At 45.0% G+C, this 13,072-nt stretch overlaps 3 protein-coding genes across 4 annotated transcripts in view; 1 reads left to right on the forward strand and 2 right to left on the reverse strand.

Moving 5' to 3' along the window:
• Positions 1–2,450, reverse strand: part of LOC143008252 (transcription factor E2F3-like) — a 104,093-nt gene extending 101,643 nt beyond the window's left edge. The window contains exons 1-5 of the mRNA XM_076159921.1: positions 2,095–2,450; positions 1,269–1,509; positions 963–1,093; positions 637–749; positions 369–552 (exon numbers count right to left, since the gene is read on the reverse strand). Coding sequence (XP_076016036.1) covers positions 369–552; positions 637–749; positions 963–1,093; positions 1,269–1,509; positions 2,095–2,125 — 700 coding nt within the window. The 5' untranslated portion in view covers positions 2,126–2,450. The remainder of the gene's footprint in view (positions 1–368; positions 553–636; positions 750–962; positions 1,094–1,268; positions 1,510–2,094) is intronic.
• A 392-nt stretch (positions 2,451–2,842) lies between these two features.
• srfbp1 (serum response factor binding protein 1) lies at positions 2,843–5,924 on the reverse strand. Its single transcript, XM_076159943.1, has 3 exons — positions 5,836–5,924; positions 4,833–5,258; positions 2,843–4,736 (listed from the first exon to the last, which is right to left on the reverse strand). The coding sequence occupies exons 1-3, from the start codon at positions 5,857–5,859 to the stop codon at positions 3,474–3,476; spliced, it is 1,713 nt and encodes a 570-aa protein (XP_076016058.1). The 5' UTR covers positions 5,860–5,924; the 3' UTR covers positions 2,843–3,473.
• A 67-nt stretch (positions 5,925–5,991) lies between these two features.
• maco1a (macoilin 1a) lies at positions 5,992–12,835 on the forward strand. Of its 2 annotated transcripts, none has more exons than XM_076159922.1 (11): positions 5,992–6,237; positions 7,115–7,256; positions 7,408–7,534; positions 7,653–7,776; positions 7,914–8,092; positions 8,411–8,963; positions 9,168–9,326; positions 9,445–9,627; positions 9,778–9,898; positions 10,096–10,270; positions 10,746–12,835. In XM_076159922.1, the coding sequence occupies exons 1-11, from the start codon at positions 6,158–6,160 to the stop codon at positions 10,946–10,948; spliced, it is 2,046 nt and encodes a 681-aa protein (XP_076016037.1). In that variant the 5' UTR covers positions 5,992–6,157; the 3' UTR covers positions 10,949–12,835. The 2 variants fall into 2 exon arrangements, with proteins under 2 accessions (XP_076016037.1, XP_076016039.1); XM_076159924.1 differs by having other exon boundaries at positions 9,805–9,898.
• The last annotated feature ends 237 nt before the right edge of the window (positions 12,836–13,072 follow it).

Consider the following 13,072-nt stretch of genomic DNA (forward strand, 5'->3'; position numbering starts at 1 on the left):
AAACTGGAGCTTGGATTTCACCACTATGGTTAATTGCAAAACATCCATCATTAAACTGAGTTTCACATCGAGCACATCCAAATTGGGAGCAGGACAGCTAAGAGAAACATGGTAGAGATGCAGAAATGACTGCATACAGCATGTTGCCATTTATTGCATTTGATTGCACCTCAACAGTTTGTGTGTCTGTGGCGCATCAAAATGATAGATTCTTGTTTTCACTATCATGTACCTGTGACGATACCCCACATACATGTACTACGCCTGGACACGTTTCTATATAAGGTACAGCAATGCTGAATGAGTTTATGAGCCAGAGATACCGTAGGTCTGTACAAATCACGGGATACTCAAGAAACAAAGCTCACCTTTGGAAGACACTTGGACGGCGGACGTGCGAGGTGAGGAGGAGTGCGAGACGTTCCTGTTGGGTAGCGTTCCATTAAAGCCACGAGCAGGAGAGGCGTCCGTTGTCCCAACAGGGACAGGGTCGTCGGAGCTGAGTAACACCTCGATGGGCCCCTTGGTGCTGCGGAGGTGGACCTGGAGGCTCTGAACCCAAGACAAATAGAGGGTGCTGTGAAACGGCAAGTTTATGTTACATGTCTGGTACTAAGCGGATCTGAAGTATTTTACCTCCTCTGGGTTTGGGACCTCCAGTGTCGTGTCCACAGGAGCTTTGATCACAAGGACAGTCTGTTCTTTCAGGCTTGGAATGCTCTGCAGGTCTTCATAAGTCAAATAGGCAAATGTGATCGATATGGTCAAGGAAATTCACCAACCTGACACGACCAGAGAAACACTGATTGACTGACTCACTCTGTTCTCATTACTACACAATTACCACATAACTGAGGTTAACTTGGAAACATGCTACTTGGGATGTCATACTAACCATATGATTCTGACAAATATTAGTTACAACAACATGTAGCAAAACAGATCTGAAATGATAAAAGGATATCTCCAGTTGGTTTGATCCATGCGCAGCTGGAAAACCTCGCAGGTACAGGTTTGGATCTGCTCGTCCAGCTCTTGCTCCTCCTCAGTCAGAACTTCCAACAGGTCAGCATACATTGAATCTGCATTCCCCCTGTACACATGCATGTATTAATGCCACAAAGCAGCTCCAGTAAAGACAATAAACTCAATTAAATTAGCATGACTTTTACACAATTTGATTGCGAGACATTTACTGAAACAACTACGGCGGAGGCAACATGCAAGTAGTACAGTACACAGACTATACACTTCATCTAGTCACTTACAACCACTTGATTCTGCTTGCAGATGTCTTCTGGATGAGGCCAATTCCTTGCAAAACATTGGTGATGTCATACAGGCGTCTCCTCGGGGCACTGAGCTCTTTGGCGGCCATTCCTAAATCCATACTCCCATCAACAGAGAACCAGAGCAGCTTCACAAATCTCTGGGCCAACAAGTGGAGTGAGGAGTCTTGACGCCTCTTTATAGGAAAACCCAGAGGCGCCGCGGCACTGGGAGAAGGCGCTGGAAGACACGGGATTCCCAAATGAATGGATAACGTGGATTGATCACTACAGTGCATATTCATCTCTTCTACAGATGTGTCAAGAGTTTTAAAACAGTATGAATGTTGATACGTCAGTATCGACAGACTCCGTATTAGTCAGAACTAATCTCAACAAATCATAAATGCAACACAACAAAACACAGTTGGACTGATGCTCCTAATCTTTAACGTTATTTATCACGTGAATCAGTTAGCGCCTAATTTGTAACAACTTGAACGTTATTTCCACACCATTGGGTTACATAACGTTGTCTGCAAGCTAAATTGAGTTAGCATTAGCTATAAGTACAGATGAAGCAGGTAGGCCACCTGAAGAAATGAGTGTTTAATCTAAAATTCTGCTGAATTCGAGTCATTAAGTGTAAACAAAGCGTAGTAAGATACAGTTTAGGCGCGAGACCAACTTGGTGTGAAGCTAGTCACAGGTCACCGTCGGTTCGCTGCTCTTTGTATATGTTGTTCTTCGTGTTGGTTTGTTGCTCTAGACATACATATTAGGCTGTTAACTTAAATTGTGCACTCAAATTCAGTAAAATACATACCGGAGCTCGCTTGAGCGGAGGTCTCCGCCATGTCGCGGTGTTGTGTTAGCGTTAAGCTAGGTGTATACTCGCCCCGCGTGCAGTCAGGGACGCCACAACAACACAGTCCTTCTGTCTCCGTTCATTTCTGAGGTAACATCCATCGAAGCTCCGAAACATTGAATCATTTCTCCGTAAAATTAGTTGTTTCGAGGTTCGTTCGTTGATTCGCATTCGCTCTCTAAATAACGCTTACATAATGAAATAAGGCCAAAAGTGGGCGCTCCAGTCATCGCTGAAACATCCAGGACGGAGGAGGAGAGGCGTTTCCCCGCGCGAGATTCATTTCCCGGGATATCTTCAAACTGCGTATGCTGGCGCGATCTGCGCCAGCATACGTGACGTCATGACGCAAATTTACCCACCAATGGGAGACGAGCTCGAGAGCAAAGTGGATGTTATTCTCTCGATGACAACGCTGTACTTCCACCTCATGTGTTGTAATTTATATCAACTATGTATTTAAAAAATGTGTTTTCTTGGTACAAACCCAACAATACCGAACTGGTGCTACAAATGAATACATTTCTGACAAGAACACAAATGAAAAAAGCCTTTATTGACAAATTCAAATGCATAAATGAAACATAATTCTTTTTAAATGATAGAAAACAAGCACATTACTGCTATAATGTTAGTTCTCAAACCTTATTTTGTTTACCACTAAGATGGAATGCAATAGAGTTGAAGTCTGATTTTAGATGTATCATTGTACAACTATATTTATAGGGAAATGTAGTAAATGTTTACTTTTAGAACGAAACAGAAGGATATGAAGGAAGGATGTGATGGAACAGTGTCAGATGAACTTTATATAAGCCATAACATACAAATTCCAACACTAGAGCTGCCTGAATACCTATGTGTAGAACTGAAACACAGCATTAACAGTTCTTCAAACCTGTTCACGGTTAAATCTACTATATGACAAAGATGCATACCAAATTCGGCAGTAAACCACAGGCAGGGAAACCATGATATTTCAACAATATATAATCAGTGATGTTTAACATACAAAACATTATTTTCCCCTCCAATCTTAAACGACCCCCCCTCCACACACACACACACACACACACACACACACACACACACACACACACACACACACACACACACACACACACACACACACACACACACACACACACACACACACACACACACACACACACACACCATCATCATCATCTCAGTGACTTATTCAATTTATAAGTTTACAATTTCTTAAATCTTTGTTAGAGGAAACTTGAGACATTCCATTGTACGCCAGCTATTGTGAATCACAATACGACCACCTCTAAACCAAAGGTCTGCAGTCTGCAATATGAAAACTAGTTTCAGTCGTCAAACTTGATCTTCTTACCCTGGAAGGCCAGGATTTGTCCTTGCTGCTCCTTCCTTTTCCTACTGGCCTCCCAGGATGGATGCAGGGCTTGTTGTTGCACCTGAGGAGTAAAGCCGCCTCCTCTCCTGGCGTCCCGACCCCGTCCCCTCCCTCTGCCACCAAACGCTGAGCCCCTTTCCTGTGATTCAGGCTGTCTGCCTTCACGGTGCAGCTTAACTGACTCAGCTCTGGGTTGTCTGTCTTTATGCTGCTCTTGGAACTTGGAGGTTCTAGCAAAATTCCTGCCATCTCTCTGGTTCCCTTGGCCCCTGGATTGACTCCCACCCCTGCCTCTGCCTGCACCTCCACTGGCCTTTGACCCCGAGAGGGAAGGACAGAAGACATTCTGAAGCTTCTTTGCTTTTGACTTCAGCCTGGACTCAAGCTCATCAAGTTCACGCTGGCCTTGGTCTGAAGTTGTCGGTTTTCCTGTCAAGTCAGATTTATCTCCATCCTTCTTCTCCCTTTCTACACTATTCTTCTTTTTCTTCTTCATTGTACTTACTTTTCCCAAAAAGAAGTCATCTTCATCATCACTGTCCTCTGACTGGGAGGACTGCTTGTGAAATCGCTCCTCTGTGCTGTCATCAAAGTACTCTTTCTCTTCCTCATCATCTGATGACTCCACATCACTCTCCTCCTCCTCATCATCATCCTCCTCCTCTTTCTGACTCACTTGAGGTGCAGGTTTCTTATTGGGTTTCTTTTGTTCTGGAGCTTTACTTTGTTTAATTTTCGGGGAATCCTTTACGTGGCTGTGTTTAGTTGCTGCAGGTTTCACACTCTTGGCCTCTGGTATTTGTATTTCTTCAGCAGTCTCAGCTGGAGGTGGTTTGCTCCAGTCAGACAGATCGAAAAAAGTTGCCTCTTCAGTGACGTTCAGGAGACTCTCACCTTCCACATCGTCAATCGTTTCCTTTCCTTCTGCTGAAAGATACCCCTCCTCTTCCTCATCTTCTCCTTCTCCATGAGTGTCTGGTAATTGCGGCGTCACCTTTTCAGCTTTACTTTGTACGAGTTCTTTGTTCACAGGCCGTTTCCCATCCTTCATCCTCTCCTCTTTGAAGGCTTCTACAGCAGCTCTGATGGCCTGGACCTTCTTGTTGAACTGAGGGTGAGTGGCGATGCGAGCGACGGCCCGGTCGGAAATCGTACATTTGGGATTTTTACAAACCTCTTCGAAGTTGAAACTCTTCTCTAAAGCTGTTTTAGTCAACTGGAAAAGATGGAAAATTATTAACTATGCATTTTAAAACATATTTCTTGAATCAAATGAAAGATCCTGACTCCTGAGAGGCGTTGGCGCTCCTACCTTGTCTGGCTGCAGGGCCTTCATGGCGTGGATCTCCTCCAGCAGTCGCGTCGCTCTCCTCTGATTCCTCTCTACCTCCATCTCTTTACCCTTTTTCTTCTTCAGCGCAGAAATCTGCCGCGTCAGCTTCCTGATGAGGAGCGCCCTCACCCTCTTCACTTCTTTCCTCATCTTGACCACCTCATTGTTGAGATTGAGGACCTGTTCCCCATTTTTCTCTTTAGGCTGATTAGGTGCTGGCTGCTTGTCCTCAGTCTTATCTGGGGCCTGTGGCGTCGGCTCATCCTTCTCTTTATCATGCTCTCCGTCATCTCCTGTTCCTTTGTCTTCTTCTTCATGAACTCTTGTTTTTTTTTCTTCAACGGCCTGTTGATTTTCTTCAGCAGTTGGCACCATTTTCTCTCCCATGTCTGTGAATTGAATCATCTGTGGAAACAAAATGCAACTTTAGGTCGCAAATGAGTTTAAAACTACAAAAAGACATCAGATTAATATACACAAAACCATAACTGGACTGTAAACAAACATGGTTGGTAAATAAGAACACAACTTAAGTTATTGTATGATCTGTCGCCTAAATATCAGAAATAATTAGCTGACTGCTGATAGAATAAACACTTACTTACACGAATCTTAGGTTATATGTATATTTGGAGGGTAAATAAGAACATTGTTCTGCATTATTCTTAAAATGACATTTTTCTCCTACGTTCCCTTGTGAAACTAAAGATGATCACAAGGTATTAGTATCAAACTTCTAAAAATCTTTGTTCTAAGTGTTAATATCGGTATTTTAGAGTAAATTCAAATAGAAACATAACAAACGTGTTGATTAGCAACGTGTGCACGACTGAAAACAAACGTGGGTAAGCAGCATGAGCATAGAAAAGTTACCCAAGTAGCGTGTTACTAAAGCTATTTCATGTTCCAGCAGTACCCTCAGAGCGCAGTGTAACGCGTGGACTAAAACAAAATCGCCATAAGACACAATCTTTTCACTCACCGCTGATTTTAAGTTAGTAAACATCTAGAATGTAGCCGGACGTGTCGAGTAGCAGGGAACCGCCATGTTGGATGCGCGTGCCGGGTCGTGTCGACGCTGGCTTCACGTCACGACACGTCACGTCAGACGTCCGCGCGCGACGCAGCGTGTCGTGAAAGGGGGAGGGGCCTTCCGCGGACTGTTTTTATTTATTTCTTTGTTTCATGTGCATAAAACAACAACAATGGTGGATAATTGAAGAAGTGTGTGTGTTGGGATGACTGTATGAAATTTCCTGCTGCAGTTACCGGAACAATATCACAGGTGAATCAACAGGGGGAGGATGAAGCGGCGCAATGCGGACTGCAGCAAACTCCGACGGCCGTTGAAACGGAACCGAATCACCGAGGGTATATATAGCAGGTACGAGAACCGGGCCGGGGGGAACCGAGCAACAATGGCGCCTCTCTGCTTATGGCAAGAGACTGCTGCCAGCCGCTTACACGCATGTTAACGCACGCTCTGCTTACGCGATGTACCAGTAACCGAACAGGGGCGCTTATTGTTAATATTAAAGGCCCGTAGCTTGTTGTTTCCCATATGTTCATGTTTTCATCCGAGCTGGCCACTTAAATTGCAGATTCTGGTTAAATTCTGACTAAAGGTGGCGTTGACATTCTCGATGCGTGTGATTTGTGGTGTAACGCGTTCCGCTTTTGTCGATATATTTGGAGCAAAATGTGATAATATGAACTTGTATGGTGACAGTAGCGTTGTCAGGAGCGCTCGGTTTGATTGTCGGGGCGACGCGGATTCGGCTTTCGGCTCTACTTTGTCTTGACAACATTCTGAATTTGAACGCGCCAAAGAGACTACTTGCGACTCAAATGGTCACAGGCGAACCAAACACACACAATTACGATATTTAATTTGAAATTTGAATTGGATTTAATGTGCAACACCCCCCCCCCACACACACACACACACACACACACACACACACTTAAACACAACCCTCAGCCTGACCTAGGCGTTCAATATTTAATGGTCTGACTCATCAGTGTTTCTATTTTTGCAAAAATATAAAGATAGAAACCCTGTTAGAAAGAAAAATGTGCACTATTGTTTTGCCTTTAATCAGTTGTCTGACTCCTAGTGGCAGCCTGAGGTCACACAGTCAAATATGGGTCAGAATAAACCTGCTGTCTGTCATCATCTGGACCCGTTCAGGCTCTGTGTAGTATTTCCTCTTACTGCCTGCTTTGCTTATCTCTTGTCTCTTTCACTTCCTCTCCCACAGTACATTCCTTTACCTGAAGTTCCTGGTGGTGTGGGTGTTAGTTCTGCTGGCTGACTTTGTGCTGGAGTTCAGATTTGAGTACCTGTGGCCCTTTTGGCTTTTCATCCGAAGTGTCTACGACTCCTTTAGATATCAGGGCCTGGTAAGAATGCAGCTTTGACTCTTTTTTTTACCGTATTCTGATAGGATAACACTTTAAATCCACATCTATCGTACACAAATGCAGCAAAGTAATTCGCAACATGCCTCGAATGCTCTAAAATGTTCTCCTTCTTTTCTCCGGCTCTTCTCAGGCGTTCTCAGTCTTCTTCGTGTGTGTGGCGTTTACATCAGACATTATCTGCCTCCTCTTCATCCCCGTCCAATGGCTGTTTTTTGCCGCCAGCACATATGTATGGGTCCAGTATGTTTGGCACACAGGTTTGTTGACATTCAAACAGCCACTTATCCACACAAAGAGAACATCAAAAGCAATCTAAGTCTTGCAGAGTTTCCCAGAGGTCTGATGAAGTGTTTTCGGTGTGTCACTGTCTTCCAGAGAGAGGAGTCTGTCTACCCACCGTGTCGCTGTGGATCCTCTTTGTTTACATAGAAGCAGCCATCCGCTTCAAAGACCTGAAGAACTTTCATGTAGACTTGTGTCGACCCTTTGCAGCTCATTGGTAAACATGGTTCGGATTTATTATCATGTGAAATCTGTTCTTCTCCTCTTTGTCATTCTGTCTTTAGTCCCACTGCTTGAATAGATACGTTGGTGACCTTACATTCACTCCCAGTGTCCCCTCCCCCCTCTTTCCAGTATCGGCTATCCGGTGGTCACTCTGGGCTTTGGGTTCAAGAGTTACGTCAGCTACAAGATGAGACTCAGGAAACAGAAGGAAGTGCAGAAGGAGAATGAATTCTACATGGAGCTTCTGCAGCAGGCCTTACCGCCAGAGCAACAGATGCCACAAAGACAGGAGAGGGAGGCAGAGGAGGGTGAGACAAACACACACACACACACACACACACACACACACACACACAGTGCATTGTCAGGAGATGGATCTATAGAATGTGAATGAATAGGACTTGGCTTTGTTTTTATTTCAATGAATCTGTACTACTTCATAGTTAGAAGTTGAAGATGTATCTGTTTTCTGCCATTTACTTGTTAAATCAATCACAAACATCCGCGTGTCGGTACATTTATCATGTATTCTAACTTCAGTCCCTCCGTGTTGTTGCGTATGTCGCCTCATAACTCCACTTATCTAATAAAGTGTATCTTCTTCTTCTTCACTTGTTTCCTTCCAGCCGCTCTAGCTAAAGGGGTCACAGAGGTCGAGGCCTCGGCCGTATCTCAAAACGGAGCGCCTCCTGGAAAGAAATGCACTCCTGTCCCATTACCAGAGCTGGAGTACCGGGAGAAGGAGAAGGAGAAGGGGAAGGACGCCACAGCAAAAGAGCGCGAGGGCAAAAAGCAACACACAGTTGGAATCAATAATAACAGTATTATACATGCACTGGACTCCAAACTACAGGAGACAGAATACATAGAGAACTGTGTCGGGGGGAAGAGACTGAATAACGACCTAGCAGGAGAACACACACACACTGACAGCAACACACACTCCGCTAAAGAGGAGGCGGGGGGCACGGGAAAGAACTACAAAAACGCCGGCGGCGGCGGGGGCAACATTTCCAACTCGTCGCCACGGAATCACAGCTCCACCAACGGGAGTCTGCCAGCGGGAACGTCGTCCAATAAGAATGAGAAGAAGCAGAAGGGGGCGGGGAAAGGTCAGAAGGACCCCGTGGAGAACTGCATCCCCAACAATCAGCTCTGCAAACCAGATGCTCTTGTGCGGTAAGAGACAAACACACACACACACACACACACACTGAAGCACCTTGTGTAATGACCGCAGTGTGAGGTCGCCTGCTGCTCCATGACCACAGTTACCATAGAAATGACTGTAAAAGCAATTAGAGTAATTCCTCTCACCGCCATCACTCATTCTCCCTCCCTGTGCCCCCCCCCTTCTTCTTCTTCTTCTTCTGTCCCTGAAAGGCTGGAGCAAGATGTGAAGCGTCTGAAGGCAGATCTCCAGGCCAACAGACAGTTGGAATCAGATTTGCGGAGTCAGCTTTCCTCCCTGAGCAGCCAGGACCGCAGCCTTCGCTCTGAACTGGGCCAGCTCCGCCAGGACAACGAGCTGCTGCAGAACAAGTCGGTACACGGGCTCTGTCAAAGATGCTGACTACAGAGAAAGTGTTTGTGTCACTGTAAATGTGATTTCCTTGAGATATTGATAACTGGATCTATGTATTCTCTCTCTCTGCGTCAGGCTCCACAGTGCTGTCCAGGCAAAACAGAAGGACAAGCAGACCATCTCACAGCTGGAGAAGAGGCTGAAGGCTGAGCAGGACGCCCGAGCCCTGGCTGAGAAACAACTGGCTGAAGAGAGGAAGAGGAAGAAGTTGGAAGACGCCAACGCTGCCCGAGCCGTCGCCTTAGCTGCTGCCACCAGGTACAGGACTTTAGATGACATCATTCTCACCTGGACATGTAGTTTAAGCAGCAATTAATCAACCACACACTGTTTCATCCTTTAAATGTTTGAACAATGCCACTCTGAGTCTCATTTAGAGTTTTTCCTGGATGTTCTCTCCACCTTCAGGGTGGAGTCGACTGATTCTCTGCGCAGTCGAATCAGAGAGCTGGAGACAGAGTGCAAGAAACTCAGCATGGACACCAAACTGAAGGAGGAGCAGATCAGAGACCTGGAGGTCAAATGTCAGGTGAGAGTGAATAATAAACTGCTGCTGAATAAACATGAAGCGAATTAAATAAGATCCTGTAACTTCTGATTGATTCTATTATTCTACATCTACTATATCTACAACTGTTCTCTTGTAGTTTAGATTCTGTAGCACAAACCCCTTTATCTGGTTTCCCATTCATCTCCATGTCCTCTGTTTCCTCTCCTCTCCTGCAGGAGCTGCGTAAGTATAAAGAGAACGAGAAGGACACTGAGGTGTTGATGTCAGCACTGTCAGCCATGCAGGAGAAGACACAGCACCTGGAGAATAGCCTGAGTGCTGAGACCAGGATCAAGCTTGACCTCTTCTCTGCCCTGGGGGACGCCAAGAGGCAGCTGGAGATAGCACAAGGTACATGCAGTGATCACTGACGGCAGGAGAACTCACATACACTAAGGAAGAAAGAGGGGGGAGATAAGAGAGGGAGAGGCAGAGAAAAGAAAGGGATGACGAGGGGACGGTGACCCGGGCCGATGGTTTGGACAGTCGGGTCGTAGGAGAACTGAGACCCTGAAGAAAACGAGGCAAACTAATGTTCAAGTTAATTAAGACAGTAGGGCGTCAAACAGGGCGACAGCAGGAAGCTAAGGACTCTGAAATATGTGTAGAGGCGACACAGCATGACATCAGTGGTTGGTTCGATGATCTCATAGGTAGAGTTTTAACAGGATGACATCATACAGGCAGCTGCAGATAGCATCATAGGCTGTGGGCTGGAGGTCAGGCATCAGAGATCAGGGTCACAGTATCAGGAGTCTGTGTTTAGAGGCACACGCACACTTTACCTCACACACTTGACCTGACTTTACCCCTCTGACCCTTCCAGGCCACATCCACCAGAGGGAGCAGGAGATCGCAGACCTGAAGCAGAAGATAGCCGAGGTGATGGCAGTGATGCCCAGCTTGTCCTACACAGCAGACGGCAGCAACCACAGCCCCGTCACCCCACACTACTCTTCCAAGTTCATGGACAACAGTCCGTCCTCTCTGGACCCAAACGCCTCAGTGTACCAGCCCCTCAAAAAGTGACTCTGCCACACACACGTTTGTCAGACAGAACTTTTCTTTTCTTCTATTGGTGGAGATCTCTGTCCTCTCAGTTTGGGTTCTTTTGAGTTAACCAGACCCTGCTGTCAGTGTTTGCACTCTAATGTTCCACACACAGTGTCAGACCAGAGCACAGACACACAAACGCTCCATACATGAAAGTATTTGGGTCCTTTTTGTTTTGTTGTGTTATCTGAGTTGTATGGTTTTGAAGGGGCTATTTTATTTGTTGTTGTGTTCTGGGGTGAAGCCAGCAGACGGAGTGATCTCTGTGCAGCTACAGTGGGATGGAGGGAATAACAGAGTTTGTTGGCCAAATGTTTACTGCAGAGCCATGTCACGTTGCTTTGTCTAACTCTTCTTTTGATCTACGCTCCCCCGACGATGTGTTCTGCTGCTGCGGAGGACTTTCAGTTCAGATTAGATTAGAGTCCGGCCTCTGAAGTGAAGCCCTGTGAGAGATACATGAATGTGAAGTTGATGTTCTGTTTGAACGTAATTTAAATCAGCGGGGGCTTTTTGTTGTGCTGACCGTGTTCCAGTCCACTTAGGAGAAATTTCAATTTTTCTAAAACGGCGATGATATTGACCAGATCAACCTTTAGTTTGTTCCTCAGATAGTGGATCCTCCAGGATGAAGCAGATGTCATCCAAATGTGCTTCTAATTGATCGGGCCTGGCACTGCCAAAACACACAGTAGGCTTTCACTGCTTTGCTGCAGACGCTCCCTCTCCCTCCGGACCAAATTAGAACCTTTCAGGCCGTATTGTTCACTGGATTTAATGATGTCTCGGTAATTTGAGTTGTTACCCATTTGCAGTTTTTACAGTGCCTTGCAATTCAACTTTTGTAAGATGCGGAAACCACTTACTTTGCAATCCTGGGATCTAAAAGCATCGTTTCAAAGCTGTCTTTCTCCGGAGCAAGTCTTTATTTTCTTGGTTCTCATTTGTGAATCATTTCGTCTCACTCTGATCATCTCAGTTCAAGTGACTGTATTAAAAAAAAAAAAAAAAAAGGCTCACAATGTCGTCACCTTCGACTTTAGAGAGACTGAATCTTTTTACAACTATTTGGTCAAACGACGGCAAACTTTTTCTTAAAGGGAAAACAAAACACTGGACATGGTACGCCTCATCGTCACGGTGACACAGTCTTGGTACGCCAGCCACCAACATACTGATTGTCTCCAACCACGCCATGGAGTTGGCATTTAGTTGTTTACAATAGTGTACATTTACTTGCAGAGGAATGTTTTCTTTGTTGATTTCATTTCAGTTCTTAAGTGCCAAGTGTTGGTGTTCAGATTTGGTCTCCATCCCAACATGGAGCAGTGTAGCTAGTTTAATGTTTTTTCTCAGACGAGTGCTGTTATTTTTGTCATTAGAACACATGGATGGTGTTTGTGTTTACAAGGTTCTGGTACTGGTCCTGACGGAGCAGCAGGCGATCAGAGGAATCGATTGTGTTATTCTTGCATTTATTTATTTGTTACATACTTAAAATTCAGTGGCGCCTCCTTGATATTTCCCATCAGGTTCAGTTGATCTCCTATTCTTTTCTAACCCAGGGAGGATTCTGTGAATGTGTTGTGTTGGGAAAGTGAACCCTGAACCATTTGGTCATGTTGTGCTGTCATGTTGCCTACCTGGAAAAGTATTTATGTGGATCGCTTCAGCATTGTGAATTCAGTTTTTTCAAGTTGCTTTAACACGTTTGTGTAGAAGGAAGAGAAGGAAAAAGTGCTTTGTTAACTTTTTTTAATTGTACCGTCATGTTTCATTTCTTTACTGGAAGTGATGGCGTCTGTGTCGTCTCACTTTGACCGTCACGATTAAAGAAAGTCTTGCTGGTGGCGATGAAAGTTGTTCTGTCTCATGTTGTGTGTGTCCAGTTTCCCTTTTCCTGCAGATACCTTTCCTCCAATTACACCAGATCTTCCTCATATTGTTTGTTTACAGTTTGTGAGCATTAATATGTCAATTTAACCATTAATTAGTTTATTCCCCCAACCTGGAAATTAATAAGACATAACTCACAACTAATATTTGAGAGATTTGTGTGTTTCTACTTGTATTTTCTATCTTAAATCTTTAGGTTGATGC

The sequence above is a fragment of the Genypterus blacodes genome, unplaced genomic scaffold (assembly GCF_046128005.1).
Source record: "Genypterus blacodes isolate CSIRO-AG114 ecotype Tasmania unplaced genomic scaffold, CSIRO-AGI_Gbla_v1 ptg000100l_1, whole genome shotgun sequence".
Classification (NCBI taxonomy): Eukaryota; Metazoa; Chordata; class Actinopteri; order Ophidiiformes; family Ophidiidae; genus Genypterus; species Genypterus blacodes.